Raw genomic sequence first — 27389 nt, 5'->3', positions numbered from 1 at the left:
TTGAAGTGCAAGTATATGTGTATGATATAAATCTTCAGGGGCCGTGTACAATATGGGTCATATTTGAATGACTGTCACAGTGTAAGCATAGACACTCGGGCCATTTAACTCGTCGGTACTTAAGTCGGACGAGAGGTTGGTACGGACGACCATTCCTTTTACATGACAGTACCAATATTCACAAGAATGTCACCTAAAGGCCATCCCAGGTCAAGCCGAAATTGTCATGCAAATGCAAATTTAACGATTTTGTTTATTTTGTGAGGACTGTCGTATTTGTTCGGAAGTGTTATAAATTAAGTTGTCAGCCGTTGTTACTTTTTATAGCGAACATATGACGTAAGCAACAACCCAACTCTGGATCGCACGGAATCTTGGGAACAGATGTTTATTGACAGCTGGTATGGGGGTAAAAATGACGATTTGAGGCCCGTCATGTTAAGGCAATTCTAAGTTTAACATCATGTATTGTCACCAAACGAGTATACACTGTCAAAGCTGTCAATATATAAATATATTTACGTGGAATATTTCAAATATACAAGAACAGCAAAGCATTCATCCATCCACCATCCATCAAGACATATAATACATTTATACACACGTACTTACTAAGTACGTACGGAAGTACACACATACATACATACATACATACATACATACACACACACATACATACATACATACATTCATACATACATACATACATACATACATACATACATACATACATACATACATACATACATACATACGTACGTACGTACGTATGTACATACATACATACACACACATACATACATACATACATACATACATACATACATACATACATACATACATACATACATACATATACACACATACATACATATATTTATATACATACATACATGCATATATACATACACTGTCACACACATACACGCATACATGCATACACACATACACATATACATACATACATACATACATGCATACATACATACATACATACATACATACGTACGTACGTATGTACATACATACATAGATACATACATACATACATGCATGCATACATACATACATACATACATACATACATACATACATACATACATACATGCATACATACATACATACATACATACATACATACATACATGCAGCATGCATGCATGCATGCATGCATGCATTCATTCATTCATTCATATTTATTGACCAATTCTTGAAAAGGGCAACATACACAAAACAAAACAAAAACAAAAATGGACAGCAAATAAGCTACTTGTACACTACACAAAACAGAAATAAGTTACAAATCAGAAGCAAATACGTGAGCATTTATTTCAAAAACAGATTTCTAAGTGTTTCTGAGGTGTAGCCTGTCTGATATATAACTTATAAGCACCATATGTGCAAAATTGGACTCATGATATAGTTGAATTTTGTATTGCTATTCATCGTCTGAAAGTCTCAGTTCAACATGGACATACAAGGAAAAAAATTGTATCTCTTTGTCTATAAAACGACAATCGATAACAAAAGTATATGTCATCTTCAATCGTATTTATATCACAATTTCTGCATTTCCTGCATTTTCTGCCGTTTTGGGTCTTCAGTATCTCCCCTTTTCAATCGTAAGGTTGTGGTCAGTAATTCTCAGTTGACAAATTAGTTTCCTATCGAAAGTCCTTTAAAAAAAGTGTTTTTATTGCAAGTTCAAAAGCAATGTTGCACATAAAACAAAAACAGTTCCCAGTACACAAAATGCCAGAGAGAAAAAACACACTACTGAAAGCTAAAAATCAAAATTATACCATTTGTCATGAAATGTTGACAATATATTGCTTCTTCTAGAAATGGATACTCAGTTTACTTTACAGCTCGAAGGTTGACTATCACTAAATGATTAGAGTACATTTTTAATCTTACAGTCAGAGATAGATTTCTTTACAAAAGTTAGTAAACGGAAGTCTTTTTTCTTTACATTACACAGTGAAACATTCTTCTATTTTGCAGTAGAAGTGCAGTTTATTATCTCCTTATACTGTCAACACTTACATACATACATTTTAAAGTCAATTTAGCAGCATTCAGAAAACATTTTCCATGTAACGTAGAAGTAACGGAAACAGATTCATAAATTGATAACAAATTGATATGCAGTTCTATCTGTTATGTAATATGTTGTCGAATATGAAAACAAATCCAGCGAGACGACCTTGGGAAGTGTGTAGCTTGTATTAGTAAGTGTCTGTTCATCGTAAACATACCAATATATAATCATAATTATTTGTGTAAAAAAAAAAGTCGTGTTTTGACCGTATTTTTACTTCGATAGAAAAATATTTAAGACTTACCATTTAAATAAACCCTTTCTTGAATCCTTATCGAATTTTACGCTCCAAAAAAATAACGTTTACGCAAATCTTTCCCGAAAACAATGTTTACATTAAATGTATATGTCATGTACTGAAGTGAAATAATGAAACGTAGATTAGAAAAGTATTACTCATATAAAAACTGTATGTGACATAATGATATTTGACAAGGAAATGTATACTGATTTGCATACTTATACGTGATAAGTGACGCATGAATGATAACCATTTTGTCTTCGTTTTAATAAATGACTAGTGATAACCTAGCCACCTCGATCAATCATTCAATAAGTCATATGAGGCAAGATCTGGTTTGAGTGGAAGAAGAAGGAGACGAAACAGATATGACACGGACTTAAATATAAACACTCCGGACTTATGGAGGACACGCTTTTGTTCCCTCATTTCAAAACAGCGATTTGAGGGCCGATGAGTGTTTGACGAGAAGTAACAACTCTCAATACTAAACAATGACCACCCATATTACTACAGTGGTATCACTACTATGGCGACTACTACAGTGATGCAGCTACCACCGCCATTACCACCACCACCACCACCACCACCACCACTACCACCACCACCACCACCACCACCACCACCACTACTACTACTACTACTACTACTACTACTACTACTACTACTACTACTACTACTACTAATAATAATAATAATACTAATACTACTACTACGAGTCTTACTACTGTTGTTGCTACTGTTGTTGTTATTATTATTAACTCTGTAACAGCGACTATATACAGTTACACTATGACTGTTACACTACTGCTACTACTACTGCATATGATAACGTCATTATTTTTGTGAAGTAATGACAGTGATCGTGGGAAATTAACAAGGCCATAACTTAGTAACCTTGAACATTTTGTCTTCATGGTTATTAGTTTCTCACACTATTATTGTTGTCATTCGTTTTGCCTTGGTGGGGCTTTTATTATTCATTAACCGAATTTCATAACTGTATATTCATGTTTGCAAAATATTACGTTGAGTATCTGTCACAATATATGTGTGGACATCGACCGTACCATGTCCTTCACTCCACATCCGGTAGCAAAACCCTACAAAGGACGAGGGTGGAATTTCGTACACGTTCGTCATGTCTAAAACACGTCAAATCCACTATTGTCGTGTCTCACTTTAAAGTAGATGTGTAAAGGAAATAAAAAAATAGATAACTATAAAAACAAAATGGAGATAAAATGATCTAACCCAAGTCAAAAAGCCAGCTACCACCCCCCCCCCACCGCTAGTCTTAAAACCACCTACCCCCACCCCAATTTTAGTTTTAAACCACCTACCCTCCCCCGCCTAGTTCTAAATCTTCAGATATTCTCATAATTATTCTGGGAGTTTTCTGCACGCTCCCCCATATTATGACAAATATGTTACGAAGTTCAGAGAGTATTTTGAGTGGTTGACATGAACTGAAGATATACGTCAATGTATCTAAATATTTACAAATTTCCTATTACATTTCTCAATTGTAAAACATTCCAATCGACATATAATGAATATTTTAGTTTAAAAGTAGATAGAAAAATAACGATAATAATTTGACGAACAAGATGTTAATGGTACGATACGATATCTGTACAACACAAATACATACACACTAGATATATCTTAATATGTTTGTAGGGAGTTGGGTAGGTGTGGGTGTGTATTTATGTATATATGTTTGAATGCATGTATACGTACAGTCTAAGAAGTGAACTCTTTAAACAAAGTATTTTATGACCAATTTGCTCCTGAATTTTGAATTTGGGAGCAAAATGCTCCTAAAACATAAAACTTAGGAGCAAAGTAAAATAAATAGTGACAAATGCCATATTAAATGAAAATAATCGTGTGTATGTATGTATATATGTATATGCATGTGAGTATGCATGTGAGTATGTATGTATGTATGTATGTATGTATGTATGTATGTATGTATGTATGTATGTATGTATGTATGTATGTATGTATGTATGTATGTATGTATGTATGTATGTATGTATGTATGTATGTATGTATGTATGTATGTATGTATGTATGTATGTATGTATGTATGTATGTATGTATGTATGTATGTATGTATGTATATATATATATATATATATATATATATATATATATATATATATATATATATATATATATATATATATATATATATATATATATATATATATATATATGGCGACCTTTCCTCGCTATTTGAGGATTATCAAACTTAAAGGAGTTATTTGCACTTATCTCAGCAGCGGTAAATCCGATAAATCAGACCGACAACTCTGATATAGTAAAAAGAATAGTAATCGTTAGATATCGCAGCCATATGCTTTCATGGCATGACCGTCGTCAATTGCCATAAACACTTTTTGAAAGTAGATTGTCGGAGACTAAGTGACAACTGGTGACCTTCATATTAATTAGCTAATTTGCATATTTGTAAGACCTCAACATCGATTAAATGATTTGCATAATGCTTGGAGACGTGGCTGGGTTAATAATATCGAAGTGTAATTGAAATATTGTCTAAATTCTTTTCACGGGAATGTCATTCTAAACATTTGAATGGAAACTGTAGCGATGATGTTTGCTGTTGGTTTTTCCATCAGACGACATACCATCACGCTGCTTCCACACAATTTATGATTTATTGGAATATGTGTTATTTTCACTCTCTATCGAGTTTGATAACATGTAGCATGTGAGTGTAACGAACACAGTACTCACCACAATCAGTTGGCGTCTAAAGCTCAGCTGTTTCTAGCTCGTGATTTCAATCCCAAAACAACATAAGCTTACATTTTTTGAAATTTTATGCGTCCCGTGGAGCTATTTGAGTATTGAAATTAGCGACATCATTTCGCATTGCATGAACAGGAATGTTGGCCTAGATGAATAATAGAAGAATGGCGCTCCTTCTATATCGGATTGACTTAGAATCTGTGCACAAATTGAAAGAATCCATTACCGAATTCAATTGCCTGTCTATAGCATCAGAGCATATGTGTAGCAACTAAACTAATGGAAATGTAGAAAGCGAAGTATTTCATAGAGTAGACGAACCTCCCAGATACCACAGATTAACTTGATACCAATGGTGAAATACAGCAGACCTAACTAGTTGAGTTTGCAAACTATGAATCTGTTGAATTTATCACAGTCTGTCAACTTTGTAGTACTCTGTTTATGCCATGGAAGTGTATTGTTTATTCTTTACCAGCCATGGTGGATAGTATATCAGCAATGTTTTACTTTCAGCTAAAATTATGACAAAATGCCGCAAGCTACACATAATGAAGACATAACCACCAACGGGGCGCAGTGTAAATCATATTTTTCGCGGCAAGCTGCGTGATGTATCTAGTAGTTATCCAGCTAACTATAACTGATGTTTACGAGATTTTTCGTTTATTCATTCGTGGAATTTATACTTAGCAGTGTGTAGTTTATCATCAATGCGTGTACTTTGTTAGAAAGAAAGGCTTGACACTTGAATAGTCAACCTGGGCTGCTTCATAGGTCAATAACGCAACTGATATCAGATCCAGACATGAACTGCACATCTTTATCTGCCCGCATGTGCCCAAAATATATTCTAACTGCATGTACGATTGACAAGAATAGTTCTGGTCGGGTCAGGTCAGATCAGGTCAGGTTACGTCATCCAAAAGGGCAGTTATAGCGAATCACAGTTCATTCCCATGGGTACGTCAGTAAGTGACATCTATGTAGGTGTTTATTAATAGGAAGGAACTCTAAATGTGCACGTGTAATGTGAGTCGAGGTAAGCAAGACATAAATTACATATACTAGACGAATGTAATCTAGCAGAGTAATCAACCTTAGCTCATTAACCATTCATCTCGCTACATTATATTAATTAAAGAAAAGCATTGAACCCCATCTTTTAATCATTTTGTCCGTATATCATTTGGTGACAAACATACACGGAGTGACATGTCCATGCATAAAGTGGAAAGGAAAGAGAAGCTGACAGAATTAGATATTAAAAATGAACAAGAACTGTACAGGGACGTAGTGAGATATAGTAGTATGAAGACAAAGCAGATAAAAAAAGATAACAGAAGAATGACGCAATGGGACTGGGAAGACATGGTATTTGGGAGTTAACAATTAGTATGAATAGGTTAGGAAAGGGTACGTGTACTCGAGAAGATATACAAGATGTATAAAATGTATAAGGCACGCAAAGAGATACGTAAGATGACTAGTACAGACATCGTTGTAAACCACAGCATCTTTTAATTCTACGGTATCGTCCTAGACGTTGACGAGAATAGTTCTGGTCGGGTCAGGTATCATTTACATGTGTAACCGTCAAGAGGTTATTTCACAGTGTTGCGGAGGAAATAACAGCTCAGTGGTTTGCGTGAAATAGTACAGAGAAATTGCGATGTTGTAAATGGGGTCTAATATAAGAGAAGGACACGACCAAATGAGCACAACTTGTATACATCCATGAAGAAGACGACTCATACGCAACGACTCCATACAAATATTTTGCATGGATTCTATGAAAGGCATCTGGCCAGAACGTACACAAAATATTCAAAACATAATTATATTAGTGGGTTGAAAAAGTCAAGGAGGTGGATTAAATTGTAAAGATGTTCTCAATGTGACTACAACTGAATATGAACCAGACACATTATATCAGTAACTCCACATGTATATAATTCAGCAGAGAATAGGCTGTCAGTAGTTCAAACTTGTCAGACAAATTCCAGGTTCATAAAGTCAAAATGTTGGTATAAAGAGATCACAAAATTGAATATACTTTTACGGCATGCAGGCTTTATCATCACGCCAGACTATTAGAAATAAGTCGCCGGTGTGTGAGAGTTCTTTGCTGTGTACTTCGACTTTTTCTTGTATAGATGCATGTAATCAAAGGAAATAGGCTTGATATAAATCGTTTAATTTAATTATTCGATTATAATTTTCTAAATTAACGGTATGACTGCATCCAAGGAAATACAGATTTTGTCAAGCGAGTCATTCAGTGAATAGATGTTCATGCCAGGCTTGATATAAACGCGTGTTACTTGTAAAGAAGGGACTTGTATATAGAAAATGAAGTCATAAATAAATGAAAATATAAATAAAAGGACACATACAAATACACATGCAAATTTCAACTGTAGGAAATTAAGGAAGGAAACGTGCCAGGGAACACCTGTTCAACGTTACACTAGTAACAATTTAATTAAACCATTTTCAACCTGGCTGAGAAGATTTATTTTGTTTTGGAGCTAATTTAAAACAGCAAGATGGTATTATTTATAATTTATTCATGTTATTTTTTATCATTTCTGCTATTGATATTTGACAAGTTTTGACAATATTGAAATAAAAATAAACACACAAAAGAAATTCGAATCAGGTCGACGATGATTAACAAGACCAGTGACATTTGGGGACGTGTGATGTTCTCCCCTCACATCTTTTTGAAGTATTTTTTGTTGAGTCACAGCTGTTCTTAAACTGAATGGTATTTGTCAACATTTAATCGTCTAGGGTCTTATTGTAGCACTTGGGTCGGGTTGGAACAGGTTCGCCAATTCTATGGAATGTTGGCCCTCGGTACATGCCTCTCGCTAACCTACATTCTGATGGGGGAAAATCGCGCAAAATTACTGCTGTCCGTGCAAGAATTTCTTGATATAAGATACTTTTCAACCTTTTTACTCAGTGACATTTTTAAGTCTTATATTTTTGTTTGAGTTATATGTATATGTATATACGTATACGCCCACGCACACGCACACATACACGCACACACATACACACACACACACACACACGTTTACATTTGACAAATATGGAGTATCAGTAACATTTGAAGTGAAAGTGATATACAATCACCAATATTTGTGCCTGTGTGTCTATTTTAGTGTGTATTAGTGTATTAGTGTATGTATGTATGTATGTATGTATGTATGTATGTATGTATGTATGTATGTATGTATGTATGTATGTATGTATGTATGTTGGGTTCTGATTAGAATGTGTTGTTACTTTCCTGTGTATGTTGACTTCTTATTATAATGTGTTATGTTATTTTGCTCTGTATGTTGGCTTCTGAATGGAATGTGTTATGTTTCTTTACCGTGTATTTTGGGTTCTGATTAGAATGTGTGATTTTACGTTAGGGTAATAACCCTTCACCCAAAGCCACAGTCAATCCTGAAATTCAAGCTGTGGATATCCAGCAAAAATATCAAAAGATGGACGGTGTGAAAGAGCTCAATAAACATGTACTATAAATTTACTGCATCAACTTCAAAGCAATAACATTCCCATAGGAGTTGTTCTACAAGCCATCGTGTGCACGGATGCAGAACAACAAAAAACATCGCAGTGTCATAACATATGAATGTAATAACTTTGTCAAATCATTCTGTCTTTTAATATCATCACCCTTAAAACAGCAATCCTGTTACAACATATGGTAAGACCATCTAAAACTGCTGATATACTATCACATTACGATTGCATTCACTGAATGGAGACATTATCGTCGTAAAAATAGCAGACCCCTTTACGGCAGCGGTAAAACACTCGTCACCACGTGATACCTTGGGGAGTTTGCTCATGAGAAGGGAGTAAAACAGTCGACACCGCGAAATACATGAGGGAGTTGGCTCATGAGAAGGGGAGCACTTGATTTAGACATCATGCTAATCACAAACGATTCCATCGATTTTGCAAAATATGCAATTGCCGCAGTTTATCTAGCGACATTTTATTTGCAAAAGTGAGTGTCGGCAGGGACATCTTAGGTAGGGTTAGATTCCCTGTATTTGCATTTAAATTTGTCCTACTCCTTTGAACTACCTTCTTCTGATGCTTGTTATTCAGTCAGTTCAACTTTATGAGATTTCAAATTATGTTAAGAATAGCATTTTGACAAATTGTTGAAGTCGCCGTTTTAGGCATATGAATATCTAGGTGTGTCTTGATTTGTGTGTGAGTAACGTATAACATAACACTTACATTGTATATCTCAGGAACTTTACACAACACAACAAAAGCCTTACTTTAACTGTATAACAAACCAATAGGAGAGCTTGACTTCTGAATTGAACCAAACTCCTATTTAAGGGATGTCACCCACTCTTCTGACAAATCGATATGTGAGGTTGCTGAACTTTAAAACAAAACTTGATTAGTGCAGTAAGGAAAATTACAGAGTTTTCCGCCAATCTAATTTCTCTTCCTCAAAACGTATTTGCAAATGAGATTGTTGGTATACATGTTAAAGAGAATGTTACATCACACCTTTTCTAGGCTTTTGATATATGTTATTAGATTATTTTCTGACGTAATGGGAAATTTTATAATACAAGTTATGACACTTATTAGTTATTGTCGTCACAATACATGAATCGATATGTAGGCAAATCTTGACTATAGTATTGCACTTAGTGGACGTATGCGGCAAAATTTTTTTGCTAACTAAGATCGCTTTTTGTAAATAATATTCCATCTCAAAAAGTTGATATTTTAGACTACGTACGTACTTGTATTCGACACATACAAATGTTTTTATCAAGTTAACCTTTTTCTATTTAACATACATTGTGACCAAGTTAAACATTTTCAACCGAACCGTCGTATACTTTCAACCGTACTCGTAAACGTATTTATGCAATTGTTTGAATTTTTCAATAAGGTAACTTTTTGTTTGTAAAATATGTGCTTTGCCAGGCTTCGTAATGATTTGATATGTAAATTCATGGACGATTCACTAATTTTAGAAATTCACTTAATTTGCATACGTACATTGTACATTACATTAGCATATCATTTAGGTCAATATCATATTTGGTAAAGATCAGTATCACTTTCGGGATAAATTTGCGGTCGTAAATGTGTGCATAGTTTGCATACCAGTGTACCCGTTATACTCTGAAGTACGTATAGTGTATCCTTAATTTAATAAAATTAAATGAAAAAATGTAACCTTAAGCTACACGCCCGAAACGTCCATCATTCTAAATGTATTCTTGACGTAGAATGGCAGGAATGGGGAGATGATTATGTTGATTTTGGAAAGTGGCTGATAATATAAATACGGATATGGGGGCAATCTGGTTTAGACCAGCCACTTTTTTAAGCATCTCGTACACATTTTGATAATTTACAACGTCGTAACAGTAACACGTATTGTTGTTGATACCCGTAGCAGCATTCTAATAGGCTTACAAGACATCTCCATATCTGGAGGGGCGGATGCGTTGCACTAAAATATGCATGGCAGTATGATGTTGATTTCAATATACACTGCAGGTTGGTGATGTCAACCTGTGTAGTGGCCATCTTGTGCGTGCTAATTTGACTTTTAACGTACTGCAACGCATTATCCAGGTATCGATGACTACCTACCCATTTAACATACCGTTACTGACCCGAAAGCTCAGCATTGGTCACATATCTATTGCATTCTATTAAGGGTTGAAAAGCCAGAGAAAAATATATCAAATGTCATTGCCTTAGCAGACACATACACACGCATATATATATATATATATATATATATATATATATATATATATATATATATATATATATATATATATATATATATATATATATATATATATATATATATATATATATATATATATATATATATATATATATGTGTGTGTGTGTGTGTGTGTGTATATGTATATGTATATATCTTGATAGTATGTATCTATTTATACATTACATATATACCATACATATATGTAGTAAATAATTTAGATATATGTATCTGTATATAAATCATCTATATTATATATAATATATCTGCATATATAGTATATAGTATATATATATATATATATATATATATATATATATATATATATATATATATATATATATATATATATATATATATATATATATATATCTTAATCTGATATGGATATCCACCAATTACAATGGTGATACATTATTGAATATTCTTCGGCATTTCCCCATTAATTTGGGGTGCTTCTGTTGTTATCGCTGACGTTGCGGTATGTGTTTACATCACCATAATGTAATTATCAAACTAGAGGCTATCTTTACAAAATGTAAGAACTCGTTTAATATAAAATTGTAAATTAGAATCTATATGTACATTTTTACACGTAATACCATTAAACTTAATAAGTAATAAGTTATTTAAATTAACAAAAGATGGTTTAGTTGACGACAGATGACGCAATACATGTTCAAGTTTACTCCCGAAGTTTACCCCGGCTTGGCGCGAAAGTCAGTCATTAAATGTTGTCGTAAGTGTATAAAAAGGTGGATGTGCTCCAACCTTCGTACTGAAAAAGTGAGCGTCCGGGAATCCTTGAAAAATTATTGCAAGAATATTAGATCCAACTCCCACATAACACTGTACTTACACTATGGTGGATTTACATGAACAAAGATAGTTGTAGGGCAAACATATGTCCTTTATAGTACATGTACATCTATGCTGATTGAGAAATAAATAGTACGTATTTCTCTTTTTACCCGACTCTTCTACTTTAAATTTGTGTTCCACAACGAACAAACATGTCGCGAAATTATTTTTAATTAAATTAGTTTAGTTCAAGGGTATATATTTCTGAAAACATCATTTATTTTGAAGTCAGGGGATGAACAAGGTCAAGTCCCTGAACTTGTGGAACGCGTTTTTACAACCATCTCCACAAATAAGTATGTGACAAGGAACAATATAACCATGTTGAATGTCACTATAAAAGTAAAGCCGTGTAAAATAATGTCAGACTCATTTACATTGATGCTCTTAAACATGTACTGTAAGATTGTTACTTAAAGTTATACATCACGCCTACTCTACCCCTGGATATATAGTAATGTATGAAGATAGGCAGAATGCTGTGGAGAATGTATACATGTGACACCTTCACACGATAGACAACATATCCTTAATTAGTTCAATAAACAAATCAGACGATGAAAACAAAATATAGACTCAAAATGAGACATTTATGTAATTCATACATCGCATTATATACATTGTTATCTCAGGTCTTGAGGTCATCGAAGCTTTGCATTGAAATGTCCCAGTGATATCATTCACAATTCCAATTCTGTATTCTGTGGATTACGCTGTCACCTCTTCAACTCATGGGGCCTGTGTTGCCTTGCTAGACATTTTCAAGATGAATATTGCCAAGGATATACTTAATATTCATGTCAATTTTCATTTTCCCATAGGACTTTTAAAGTTGACATTTCCGGAAGTTATTAGGGATGACAAGACCCTGGAAATTGTCACCCCAACTCGCTGTTAGTGTAGGAAGCTAATATTTTGACATATATGGCCGATTGGGACAGATATGCGATCAGTATGACATTTACGTTTGTTCATAAACGAGATCGCGATAAGCCCAGGCTTCACGATTTTGACGCCATGGTAAATAGAACTATCACGTGACCATCACGTGGTTCGTCTGAGTGGCATTCACCCGTTCAAATGACAACCACAACTACCAACGTCATCTAGCAACTGCTATGCAAGAACAGCATCCAGCAACATGATGGGCAGAGGTGACAGTGAGATGACAACGCGTACAACATAGAACGACATTGAGAACGACATAGACAACTGTTTGATGTCACTGACTCTTGCTATCGACTTTAATTTGACAGATGTTGTGAGGATCACGTAATGATTAAAACGATCTAGTAAATAAGGATGTTAGAAATACGAGATGGTAGTGATATAAAAGACTACTGCAGTCTCCAAGTTTTTGAGCTTATAAGGCTCACGTCAGGGAAAAACAGGGAAATACGTGAGAAATGGTATCAAGTTAAAGTCAGTGGCCACCATCTTCTTTTAAATTAACTTAGCCAAGACTGAAAGATTTATATAGACGTTGTAATAGTAGTCGTGATTCAATGCATGCGTTAAATGAAGAGCACATTTTACATGTAATCCCCATATATGAACAACTGGTTAATGTCGACCAAATCGACCAGCATACCAAATTACGTGATATTGTAACTTATTCACGGTGAATGAACCGAGATCGATCGTGCTCCACATCAATATGATTTAGACCTAAAATAATTGTAAAAACATGACGGTTGTTGCGTTGGTTATTAATATCCTAACTGCTTTTCCTCGTTTAAGTAAGTAGTCAATCCGTCGACCCTTCATATAGAAGTGACTTGCTTGAATATGAACTTTTCTTGGCTTTTTTTTAACCAGGTACACGATGCGGTATCTTGCTCCTGAGATTCATGTAGTGAACCTTGTGTTTTATGTTTTACCTGCATGCGGCCTATGTGTCACGTGATTTCTACGCACGCGCCGCGACATGGGTTGAAGATTAAGAGGGGGAAATTGTGCTCACTTTTACTGGTAGTACTGAATTTAACACCAACGCCAAACACAAATTAATGCGGCAACACATGATCACATATTATCAGGTCATTCAGAGAGTTATGTGTTCCAAGGTTAGAATTCTTGTTTGCGGTTTGCTAACTGCTGCACATTACTAATACTTCAAACGTACAACCACATCATGACATCACTTATGAAAATACTAATACGGAATTATTTTCATTTTTCTAAGTGGGATTGGAGATGACATTTCAAGTGTGCACTTATGAGGTTTTTTTTTAGTGTGTGCAGAGTCTGCCGTGTGGGTGTCATACGTGTAAACTTATATCAATGTATCCATCACTGTATGTATTATATATAACTTTACGAACGATTAGGACAAGTTGCTATTACATCGTACCGTACACCGTTTTACAGTATGAATCCGATTATTTAAAACGTACTTTTAAAATTCTTTGTTTTGGTTTTAATCAACACAAAACTAGGATGGTAGTCAACCATTAATTCGACTCAGGAACGTTGTCTTTCCTGGACATTAAATGAACTCCGCTGGCTTTTGTATGACACAATTCTCTACTCCATGGATCCAACTGGGACGTGTTATTATACGAGATTAGATATTATTGCGCGAGCTGTTCATTAATATTGAATAAATTGACATTTTTTGTGAATTCTGAGTTGATCAAACATCACAGAGTACCGTGATCGAGGTCACTGACATGTGATCCCTGAAAGAACTTGACAAGTCCATTAAATACAAGCTTGCACAATTAGATTTGCAATGTGGAAAATAACGCTACATCCACCGAACTTTGGAATTTCAACTATTTAGCAGCAATATTCGGGGGGGAAATGCGAAAAACAATAAAATTAGTGTGATTCTTAATCCGAGTCATTGGTCTGGCGTAGGATATTTTTAACCGTGACATATCATACATATTTTAATACTAGATATCAGACATCAATGAAGTTCTATCTTAAGTCGGCAATCTTTATTACGTTTACCCAGCCCCATTACTGTAATTTTCACTTTGCGATAATTATACGAATGGAATAGCTAAGTAGTAAATAGCATCTAACAAACACTATTCCACGGAGACGACGATTTGGTGTTTGTATTTCATGCAATGCAGAAATCAAGGCCACGTCTTAATTCCCCTATGAATCACGGCATAGGTTCACCTAATGCCATTCACCCTATCTAATCAGCTATTTTTAGTCGTATTTCTATAACACTAATTTTACCTTGTTTTCCCTTTTAGTTATTTTTGGTGGACAATTGTGCGGACGACTGGAGAATAGCTATGACGTGGCAACGGTGTCTTCTAATAACCATGGAGTTAGTAATTTGTGCAATACATCCAATACCTGGCCGTTATACATTTAAATGGACCACTTTTTATGCATATACCCGGGACCCAATGGTGGCAATCGCTGATGTGGATATAATTATCTCAATCCCCATGTTCCTCAGACTATATTTGATATGCCGGGTTATGTTATTACATAGTAAACTATTTACAGACGCTTCATCAAGAAGTATAGGTGCATTAAATAGAATAAATTTTAATACCAGGTTTGTCTTAAAGACGTTGATGACAATTTGTCCAGGCACTGTATTACTGGTATTTACTGTTACGTTGTGGATGATAGCAAGCTGGACGTTGCGGGTATGTGAAAGGTAAGAACGTTGCTTATTTGCTTATCCTTTATTATAGAGATACATATCTAGACCACTTAATTCAGATTGCTACTGGATGTATTTTGGATGCCATTCTGGAAATTACCCATATTGCATCTGTCTACAGATACGAAGTCAAAGGTCAACTTTGAAAATTCTTTCGTCAGCACAAGGTGTGGAGAATACAGATTGAGATTAATTGGAATTAAAACTATAGTTTCTTACTTTTATTGTAATTTACAGTATGTTTAGAAGTGTAGGGCGCTTGTCAATGGCGAATTAAATCAGTAAATTAGCGTCTACGGAGCCTTGAGCTGATCAGGAGGCTATGGTCTCTGTCTTAACCAAATCTACTAAAACTACTGGCTGACAATCTACTTTACAATTCGCTTCATTACTACTCAGGAACATTTCCATCAGAATGACTGAACATAATGGAGCTGTTGAATAAAGTGCATTTTGTAATTCTAAGAGGACGACATATGCAGTAGGACCTTATTACACGAGGACAACGGCACTTCAGGTGCTTTGAACTTTACACACTTCGATTTATCATGAAGACAACAAAAAACAATCAGGATATTATAATTACGATGAGTGCTTAGAAATATTGAAAAGAAAGACCATTCCAATCGATTCTCTGAACACCAAGCTCTACAGCGTAAAGGTATAATCAGAGCGCACGTTCGTGTAACCTTTGCATTCCCTGCTTTTTAGTGAACAACTCACGTCGACTTGCTCATCACTTGTCAAGGGCCCGGTACCTCGATACATCAGTCACACTGTATCACCAATGACTATACCATCAGAATGCAAAATACGTCGCATTTGGTATCCCTCTATCCGACAGGCTGACTGCACAAAACTGTCGTTTGCATTCCTTTACTAACAAGGGCGAGTCACAGTGGCTACACGTACAAGTGTGACTGTAATATTCTCAATATCTAGTCTTTTGTTAATAGAATAAAAATGCAAATGTGTAACTATAAATTTTCTATATTCTATCAGCATATTTCTTTTTTATCTAACTTGCCTACCATTTCAAGAAAAAAAAAACATGTTCGATAAAACATGAACTACTCCTGGTCTGATAGAGTGTTCTGTACTCTCAGTCAGAAAATGAATACTGAATAGAGGCAATTGCTCTTGGAATTATTTTTGAGAATTGCCATTAGAATATTACAACAAGGACTCATCAGCTGAATGAGGAACATAGTCTAGCTTCGTCATATAGCATATTAATTTCATATATCACAGTATACTAATGGAATATTAAATCTTAAAACGCCATATCAGCATACCTATAACAGCTTTAGGACGCCATTTGGTCGTTATTACCCGTCGCTACAGGTCACTACAACGCGATGGTTTCATGTTGCGACTAACCTTTTGTTGTGATATCTTTTCATTCAGTGATAGGATGGCCTGATGATAATCTCACGTCCAAGTCTCCTGGAGACAACAAATAGCGAAGAAAATTGTTCAGAATCAAGTCTTATTTATAATTTTTCACGCATGCTTATTTTGAGTAAGTCATGCCAAACAGTTGTCGCAATCAAAGGTATTGTGTCGGATACACATAGTGTATGTGAGGAGGACAGCCAAAAAAGAAAGATAAACTTGTTTTTAAAAAAAAACTTGTGCATTGAAATGGTAAAATAAACAATCAGAGATACAAGAATTATCATGTTGTTTCTTACTCAATCTGTAAAGCTGGATGCATTATGAACACTCATGTAGTCTTCTATAGTTGATATTATCTGACTTTGTGAAAATCTACATCTGAATGTCTAATTGATATCTGGCTATTCGTGGAAATCTAAACCAATAAGTTACGCTTTCGTCTCAACATCAATATTATCTGACCATTACATGTAAACAAAACTGGGTGTATAGAGTTGTTAATGGAACTCTCACGTCTACCTGCCTAAAACTTCATCTAAAATTACTAACAGCACTTGGACTAATTATAATATATATTATAAAGTTAAACCTGTCCTTAGAAACATATTGGAATAAGCATTTACACGTCACGTGACCATCAAACCATCAGAATTATACAATAAACGTGAGTATTGTACACTAAACAACTTGAGTATTGTATACAACATCAGAATTGTACAATCAACTTGCATACTGTACTTGACACTGCAAATACTCAGTTTGCAGAGTACAATACACACATTGAGTATTGCACGCTACATCAGAATTATACAACCAATTTGAGTATTGTACATTACAACATCAGAATTGTACTATCAACTTGAGTCTGAACACTACAACGTAAGTATTGCACAGTGCAACTTGAGTATTTTACACCATAGTTTGAGTATTGTACAACACAGTTTGAGCATTGTACAATACAATTTGAGTGTTGTACACTACAACTTGAGACACTTCATCAGAATTGTACAATCAACTTGAGTATTGTACACTACAACTTAAGTATTGTACACCACAGCCTGAGTATTATACGATACAACTTGAGTATTGTACAATACAATGTGAGTGTTGTACACTACAACTTGACACTACAATTTGAATAATGTGCGCCACAACTTGAGTATTATACACTACAACATCAGAATTGTTGTAATCGTAATTAAACCACGTAGTAAATCATTGGTTATTACAGTTGTAGCATTCATATATTGCATAATTTATATAGTAGAGCATAGCCAGACTGAATATATACACTTTCTGAATATATATAAAATATACAATATACATATAGTATTGTATTATATTGTGGCTAAGAAATTACCATTCCCGTAAGGCGTCGAACATCGAGTTGTTGGAATATTGATTTATTTCAAATGTGTGACCGTCCATGAAGATTTATTGTAAATGCGTGACCATTGACGAAAACGTCGACGAAACAAAAGGTACTTCCATATTTAATTTATGAGTAATGATGAAAATGTGTTGGCATTTATTAAAAAGTTCATTCAATTTCTTCAATTTGCATAGTGTCAGGAGAATTTAACAAACACGATGTTAAAATGATTTGACAACGTAGGACCTAGTGGCACTCCATACTACAATAATATACCCAGAAGTAATTAAACTCCACTGCATCGTTAATCATATGAAGAGTTTCCTATCGTGATTGTTTGTATGTGAGCATACTTTAACAGATAAGATAGACTTTATGGCGAAGCGGCGCTGTATGAATATGATGACTCAGAGTCGGTGTTAACTTTTCTGTTCAGGTCATTTCCCAGCAAAGATGTCCCAGGTGTGTCGTGGGGTATGGCTTACATATAATTGTTCGAATCGCTAATTACAGTTATGTTAAGATCTCTATGGATATGTAACGAAAGGAGCCTGAAATGTCATATAGGGATGTGATTATTCAGGAACTGTATAGGTAGAAATATCAATTTTATGATTTGCATGATTTGAATTTGAAATTAGTTTACATTATTGCATTGCTTGCATTTTAATATGCGATACAATTTATTATTTGTTGCCATGTATCAACCTTGTTGATTTTCCAATTGTTTACGTTATTTCGATGGTGTCACAAATGCCATACAATTTATTTGAACTGAAAGTGGATTAATTGTCTCTCTTTTCGTAACAACATGGTGTAACACATAACCATAAAATACCGGTCAATAAGAATTATAATTACTGCTGTCAAAGTCTAATGCTGAAGTCAAGCTGTTTTGTGCTTGTCATAGAAGTTATATGTATCAGAGAAGTAAGGTAAAACGATGTCTGGTTTTGAATTTACAGGTATGAAATTAATGTCGACTTCGAAATACATGTCTACAAGTTAGTACTTTCACAAAGTCGATAACGAATATGTCAGGTAAACGTGACTGTTTTTGTCACATTAGTTTGCACATTATTCAAGTTTCTATCCCGAGTGTATAAGATTGGTAACGCTTTCTTTATTTCAGTTTCATATGAAACATTTGTCTACGCATGTGCACATTGTTATCTTTGTGTTATTTGCATATTGGTTGAATCTGCACATTTTGACATTGGCCGGGTTTGCAAATTTGCACACCGTTTTGATTTGACTATAATTTTGCATAGTTTTCATATTGGGCGAATCTATGAAGTTGGATAGATTTGCTTATTTGGCATGTAGGTTGAATTTGCGTAATTTGCATATTGGTTGATATGCGTAATTTGCATATTTGTTGTATGCGCTTTATTTACACATTGGTTGATTTGCATAGCTTATATATTTGTTGATTGTGGAATTTGCATGTTAGTGGAATTTGCATATTTTGCACATTTGTTGAAAAAAGTGGGTAGTTTGAATAATTGTTGGCTTTACGTAGTTTGCATATTGGTTGCATTCACGCTATCTGCATATTGGCTGAATGTGCGCAGTTTACATATTGAATTTACACAATTTACATAGATAATTAAAAATTGTTGAACGTGCAGAGTGAATATTGGTTGGATGTGAGTAGTTTGCATAAACTTATGGTCTGCCTTTGTTTAGTTTCCACATCGACTGGATTTGCGTTGCTTGAATGTTGGTAGAATTTGCACAACATGCATATTGGTCTATTTCGCGTAGGTTGTATACTATCTGAATTTGCGTGATCTACATATCGGATGAATTTTTGTAGTTTGCATATTGGGAAATTTAAGCAATCTGCAGATTGGTCAACATTGATTGTAGTTTGTTGAATTTGCATAGAAAGTTGTATATGGATAGGATGTGCCTAGTTTACATATTTGAGGAATTCTGGTAATTTGCATATTGGTTGATTTGCTTAGTTTTTTTGATATTGCTTGGCACCCCAGTGTGACTTGCATTGTGTGCATGAGTACACAATGTGCCTTGTTAGTTTGAAATTCAAAGGTTACAGGTCAGTTTATTTTTGCATAAGTAACATTTCTTACCATTGTTTTCAAGATGCGCTATTAGGACATATCTACATATCATGTCAAATATTCAGTTTCAGATTCACTTTTATTAAACCATACATCTTGATTCATAGAAACGTAATGAAGCATCATTTAGGATCTGTGTAGTACACTTGTTTGATCACCCTTTTCAATGTTTTCGCATATTTAGTGTATTGTTTAAAGTGTTATCAGCAGGGCTTTATGTGATACATCAACTTGCAGCAATTTACCTTTAATGTGTATTCACGCTTCATTGAGAACAAATTGAAATATCAGATAGACTGTGTGTCACCGGGTCTCATATACCGCTAAACAATATTTGCAAGAAAATTCTAATTGGCGATTGCTAGTAAAAAGTTATTAGCCGGAAATTGCAATATGATCAAAATTCATTCAAACACTTCAACCTAAAGGTTACATACACTATGACAATATTTACAGTAGACGATCGTATAGTTTCACTGTTTTGCTTTAATAGAAAAGTACAAGAAAAAACAACCTATTTTGAAAGACGAGTCGTCTCTATGGGCTGAAGGAGTAATAGAAAATAAACCTTCCATCTACTTTTTCTGAAGTTGTAAACTCAATAACAGGGAAGTAATGATTCTTACTGCGATTGCGCCAACAGTTCTTTGTTTTACTTAAGACGATGCCCACATCGTGCTCATTTCACGATATTTCTATTTCATCAATTATATGGCGAATTAAGGGAAAGTTTTATTCAAATCCAGCTTGTCTAGCCCTTTAATGACAAAAATATTGAAGGCAACAGATGGAGTGTATTTATAATATTTGAAGGTATTAGACAATCTGAGTATTCCAAAATATCACATTACACGGAATACTGTTGACCTCTGTCATAGATACATAGCGTCACGTCATCTTGAAATATTACAGATGTCAAAACTCATTGAAAGTTAGTTGGTAAACATTTTGTTATTCAATCGTGTAGATTACATTGCTAGACCTGCTGGGAACACAGAAGCTGTCTGCCAGAAAGTCAAATAGATACCATATATCCATTGCATATCTACATATCAAGTGCAGGTACATCTCCTGCATGTTGACCAGCAGAGGGAATTGAAATGTCCCAATTCGTTACGTTAGCATCTGTATCAGCAACTTCAATTCTCTAGTTTTGGGACCATCATTTAGATATAGCTTGGGTAGACCAATGGATTCTGTTTTTAAGATATCTCAGTGAATAGAAAGCGGTCAGGAAACACACAGCTTTAGGCATTTATTTCTTAAGAGAGTACATAACATAGATCTGATGTCATACTGAGCGCTGTCTATATGAATCAAGTAGATAATACTACGAGTGTATGTTGAGGCACACAGTCGCTTTTGAACACTTAATAATAACTTTTGTAAATAACATAGCGAAGAGTCCACACATTTGATGTATTTATTTTGTCCTATGGCTGTTCATTTACAGGGATAATATTCGTATAATATTAGTAAGTCCATCCACCCAGATCACTTTAATAAACACAGATGTAAACTGAATGCCTTCCGTAAGTTTTTTCCATTATCCTCTACTATCATCAACGTATATATCAAATTTTGTGAAATTTGAAGCATGCGTTTTGTCATTATTAATTTATGCACCAAGCTTAGCGATATGAAATTTGATGCATGAATTAAGGTATTGCTTTATTACCACAACTGGTTAATTATGGAAATGACAAAACTACATCATCAAACGATATCAGATATGAGCACTTTATCATCGCTTGCACTAAATTTTGTGAAATTTGAAGTTTGCTTTCATACGATGTTGCCAATAATTATACAATTACCCCCCATTAAAAATTAAACAGCTTCATCATTTAGCTATATTAGACACATGCGATTTGTTATCACCGATGGATATCCCTAATTACATGAAATTTTAAGCTTGCAGCCTTACGATACTCAATTAACAAAACATCAATAATGTATGGTAATGGCTTACTCCAATTAAAAACTACATCAAGATTGAGAGGAGAAGTGCAATTTGTCATCTTTAACCTACATTCAAAATTGTGTGAAATTTGATCCGTACATACCAAAAGTCATTAATAATGCAAATGACTCATTAAAATGAAAAGCTACATCAACAAGCCTTGTAAGACATCTTTCTTATTGTCAAATATATACCAAATTATATGGCATTTGAAGCACGCATTCTTAAAATATGGCCTTATTACCAAAAATAGTTAATTATACAAATGATTCATTAAAAATAAATGTTAACTTTACGGGACATGTGCAATCAGTATCATCGATGTAATTTCAAATTATATGGAATATGAAGCTTGCATTCTTAAGATAGTCTAATTACTGGAAATCGTTAATTATGCAAATAGTTCATTAATATTCCTAAAATGTTTACACACAAAATGAGTTCTTGTCATTATGTAAGGAACATATGTAACAAGTTTGATTAGAATTGATGTAGTCATTTTTCAGACAGACAGACAGACAGACAGACAGACAGACAGACAGACAGACAGACAGACAGACAGACAGGCAGGCAGGCAGGCAGGCAGGCAGGCAGGCAGGCAGGCAGGCATACATACATACATACATACATACATACATACATACATACATACATACATACATACATACATACATACATACATACATACATTCATACATACATACATACATACATACATACATACATACATACATACATACATACATACATACATACATACAGACAGACAGACAGACAGACAGACAGACAGACAGACAGACAGACATAAAAACATACCATAAACTTCCCTAATATTTTTAAAGGTAAAACAGGACAGGTTTACAGTTTTAGAAGACTTACCATACATCATGTCTCCGAAGAGCTTAGTATTCATGTAAAGTTATATGTATCATGGCGGAAAGCATTACCACAAACGTTGATGTCTCTGAAGGATTCTCATGAATACACTTGAGGCTGACAGATCTGTGATCTGCCCGGAGATTTTATTGAGCCATGAATAGTGGGATCTAGATGTGTGCTCTGTGTTATTGATGTGTATAGCCACTTTTCACCTATTGTATATTATATTTTCCCATATTAACATATCAGCTTCTTATAAACAATCTTCATATTTCTCCTGCCAGCCATATCATTTTCAAATGTACCATAAATAAAATCACTATCTTGTAATTTGTCAGTTATGAGTATTTTTATTCACCACCAAGCCGGTTGACTTCACTCTACCCAGTCACATATTAAAACTGACACTTTCACTGCGTGATCAACGTAACCATGTAGACGATTACACTCCACAGACATCAACGAATCGTATTTAAAAAAATAACCATGTAAGGAAAGCCAATTTGATGGCCATGTTCTTTTGGAGTGCAGGATTGTATTGTTGATTGTGAAGTAAAATGTGGTCCACAATAACATTATGAGGGTTTGTCATGTGGCACTCAACCACTCTAAATATTGTGGACAAGGCTGTGACGGGGCCACTCTAGTGTGTGATGTATTACACCCCATTCATTTCAAATCATGACATGGCTTGTTCTGATTATACTAGGATATTAACCCTGCCCAGTTGCTGAACCCGAATTCTTCCTTCAATAACAAACCATGCCCCAGAGAAATGATGAGCCACAAAGTGAAACAAATGATATATACAAATGTTAAAAAGGTCATATATATATTCACACTGTACACAACAACAAATCTTAGTATCTGACAAGGAACAAAACAGCAAATACTGAATGTCATCGGTTGTGACATCTGGAATCCAATAAGCCGTAAAGTTTTAATATTCTTTTAATGCGAGCAGATTTGCTAAATTTTATTGTCGACTCGATCTGCAAGGTTCAAACACATTACTTAGTGAAGTCTTTACTTGGGTAAAACTCAAACAATAAAGCCTACAAAACATTCAAATAGCGAATAAATCAAACTTTCATTACAGAAATATAGTGCACAAATATTATGTTTATTTCTTAATATTGACACCCACTTTAATTGACTAAACGTGTTGTCATGTAACATGTTACTGATGTGTATTGTAGTATGCTGGTTAACATCAAAACAAATGTTACGTACTCGCAAAGGGATTCTTCTTCATCGATATTATGAAAACTATTGCCAATTTCCTGACCTAAGTTGACGAAGCAAGGTCGAAGTGGAAGGAAGCCTCGGCATAACATTACATATGTACATATCTGAACTAAATATACACATTACCGAAAAACTGATGTGGTGTTACGCTGGTGTCACTGTAAACAGGAATGAGCATACAATATTTTAGCACGTTAATTTCACACCGCAAAATGAAAGGCTAGAAATCGATTTCTCGTGGGTGGTACGCCATATCAAAAGCGTTTGTCGAATGACATCTATTTATCTGTGATGCTTTATATACGGAAATAAATGCATTCGGCAAGCACACGAATTTTTCCTATATTGATTTGTCAGTTGCATAACGTGTGATGATACCGACATATAAATATCAATACCATGTTTATATAATACTCAGACATTTCTGGAATAATTGAACATGTGTTGATGAGCAGAAAGGAGGGTATAGGATTTTGAAAGACAAACGCACATATTCATGTTTTAGATTTCTAAATACCAACTTTATACAATTCGTAATCAGTAATAAGAAAATAGTGTAACATGACTTTATAGGAGACAGGGGGTCAACAAGGCAGGAAGAAATGAATTCTATAGACCTATAATATGTATCTATGTCTTTGACCATCATTAACATGTACATGCCCTTACTTTCCCCTTTTTAACCAACCACTCTCCACCCCATCATATTGAAGCTTAACGTGAAAATTCATACTTTATAAAATGGTTGTACATGCACATACTTAAATCGAGTCTCAATGGATTGCTGTTATTTAGGTTAGGAACAAATTATGTATTTTTATGACAAAAGTGATTGTCATTTGGTCAAACATGAGGTCACAAAATAAAGAGACAAACATATGTCTGCTATAAAATGAAATCATTTTGATTTACAATGTCTGAAAACTGGCTTCACTTCTGTAGAATGTACTATACAAAAACATTACAGGTCGTTTACACACTTTAAGTAAATAATATTGCAGACCAAAACTTGACCATTTGACCTTGACTGTCAAAGTCAACTTGAATCATTTTTAAACTCAATAAATAGGCCCCCGTTGGTCAAAGTTTGCAAGAGAAAGTGAAGTGTACATGCTCACATAGTATGTCATCTCTGTAAAGTATGTCACCTTTGTGCTACATTCAAAATGGCTGCAGTCGGATGCCATTCTCGCAAACCAGACCTTATTTTCTCCGAAAGAATGAAGTGCAGCGTGTACAGTGTCGTAAGGGAGACTGAAGTATGCACGGACGAACAGACGGACACACAAATGGACGAAGTTCATAAATCACATTGTTTCATAGATTTACGTATAAGCATTTATCTTGAAATATTGTCATCTTTTAATTATAATCATTAGTTAGCTTTAAACTTTGGACGGGAAACGTCTCCATGTTTACGTGCCGCCATGATCAATGATTCACACTCAGTAGGACACCCTTCATTTTAACGATGGAGAAGTCTCTCTTTTCCAATACTGATCGTCAATATATTTGTTCTATATAGGCTTATATGTCCCCATTAGTATTCATAGTCAGTTCAGGCTAAAGCACACGTTTCTACACGATGTAACAAATGAAGGGTGCGTTTGAACGACAATGATAAATGGTTGCGGACTTACAGTAACTCATGCAAGATAATTCGGACTTTCGCAATGCAACTGCAATTTCTCAAATTTTTTCCACTCAAAATAAAGCACGAATCGTAAGCTCACTACAAGAAAATACCGGAACAACTTAATTAATGAAAATCTGTAGGATAATTCAAGATTATATGAAAATCAATATTTTCGTTCCGATTGTAAATTTTTTTTCACGTATTAGAAATAACTGTTGGATACTTGTTGTAGTCGTAATGAATCGTTACAAAGCAATTAATGAACTCCTAGTTTGTGTATTTATCTATTTGTTTGTTTTAATTTGCAGCGTCAGCTTATTCTGTGTCAATGTGACATCATTGTTATAGCATAGATTAGTCTGACGTAGATTATAATGTCTTAAACATGTTGACTGATACATGTAATACATTATACACATGCAGTTATATATTCTTTCTGTCTTCCCACCGAAAGATCTTACCTCGGACTTTGAATAGGTATATATCAAATTGCAGGACTTTTGGTTTTGTTTATCTCGTTCAGTTCAGTTGAAAATACCCGGATGTAATGTGTAAACACAAATTCATGTATTCATTCATTCATCCATCCATCCATCCATCCATCCATTCATCCATCCATACATTCATCCATCCATCCATCCATCCATCCATTCAGTCATCCATCCATTCATCCATCCATCCATCCGTCCATCCATCCATTCATCCATCCATCCGTCCATCCATCCATCCATCCATCCATGCATCCATATATTAATTAATTCAGCCAGCCAGCCATCCATTCATTCATTCATTCGTCCATCCATCCATCCACGCATTAATTAATTAATTCTTTCATTAATTCCTACCTTCCTTCCTTCCTTCCTTCCTTCCTTCGTTCATTCATTCATTCATTCATTCATTCATTCATTCTTTCCTTCCTTCCTTCATTCATCCATCCATCCATTCATTCATCCGTCCATCCATCCATCCATCCATCCATCCATCCGTTCATCCATCCATCCATCCATCCATCCATCCATCCATCCATCCATCCATCCATCCATCCATCCATCCATCCAATCTTTCATTCATTAACTCATAAGGAGTAATTTCAAAGACTTGATAAGACATGACAGCTAACTTTGAGTTGTAATCAAACAAGGAGGGAAGTCATCACACTAAAGAAGGAGACACCGACGTTATCAAGATCTCATTATTCACACTCAGTCTGTTGTTTATGACCGTGAATAAGTACTCAAACACTATCGTTTTTTAATCTCCAATCACTTGCATGGATTACTGGTTACCATGGAAATCATTATAGAAGCTGCCAAGGTGATGTATTTTGTCCAAATAACCGACAAAGAAAGAAGTCGTTTCCACCATTGCACACA

The 27389-nt window shown here is 34.7% G+C and overlaps 1 protein-coding gene across 1 annotated transcript in view; it reads left to right on the top strand.

Annotated features, from left to right (window-relative positions):
* The window catches only part of LOC144443062 (small conductance calcium-activated potassium channel protein 2-like), an 84344-nt gene that overhangs the window by 34179 nt on the left and 22776 nt on the right, over positions 1-27389 (top strand). Inside the window, exon 5 of the mRNA XM_078132435.1 lies at positions 15009-15427. Coding sequence (XP_077988561.1) covers positions 15009-15427 — 419 coding nt within the window. The remainder of the gene's footprint in view (positions 1-15008; positions 15428-27389) is intronic.

Source organism: Glandiceps talaboti, chromosome 12 (genome assembly GCF_964340395.1).
Source record: "Glandiceps talaboti chromosome 12, keGlaTala1.1, whole genome shotgun sequence".
NCBI lineage: Eukaryota > Metazoa > Hemichordata > Enteropneusta > Spengelidae > Glandiceps > Glandiceps talaboti.
Note: the sequence above shows the minus strand (reverse complement) of the source record. Positions and strands in the feature narration are given on the sequence as shown.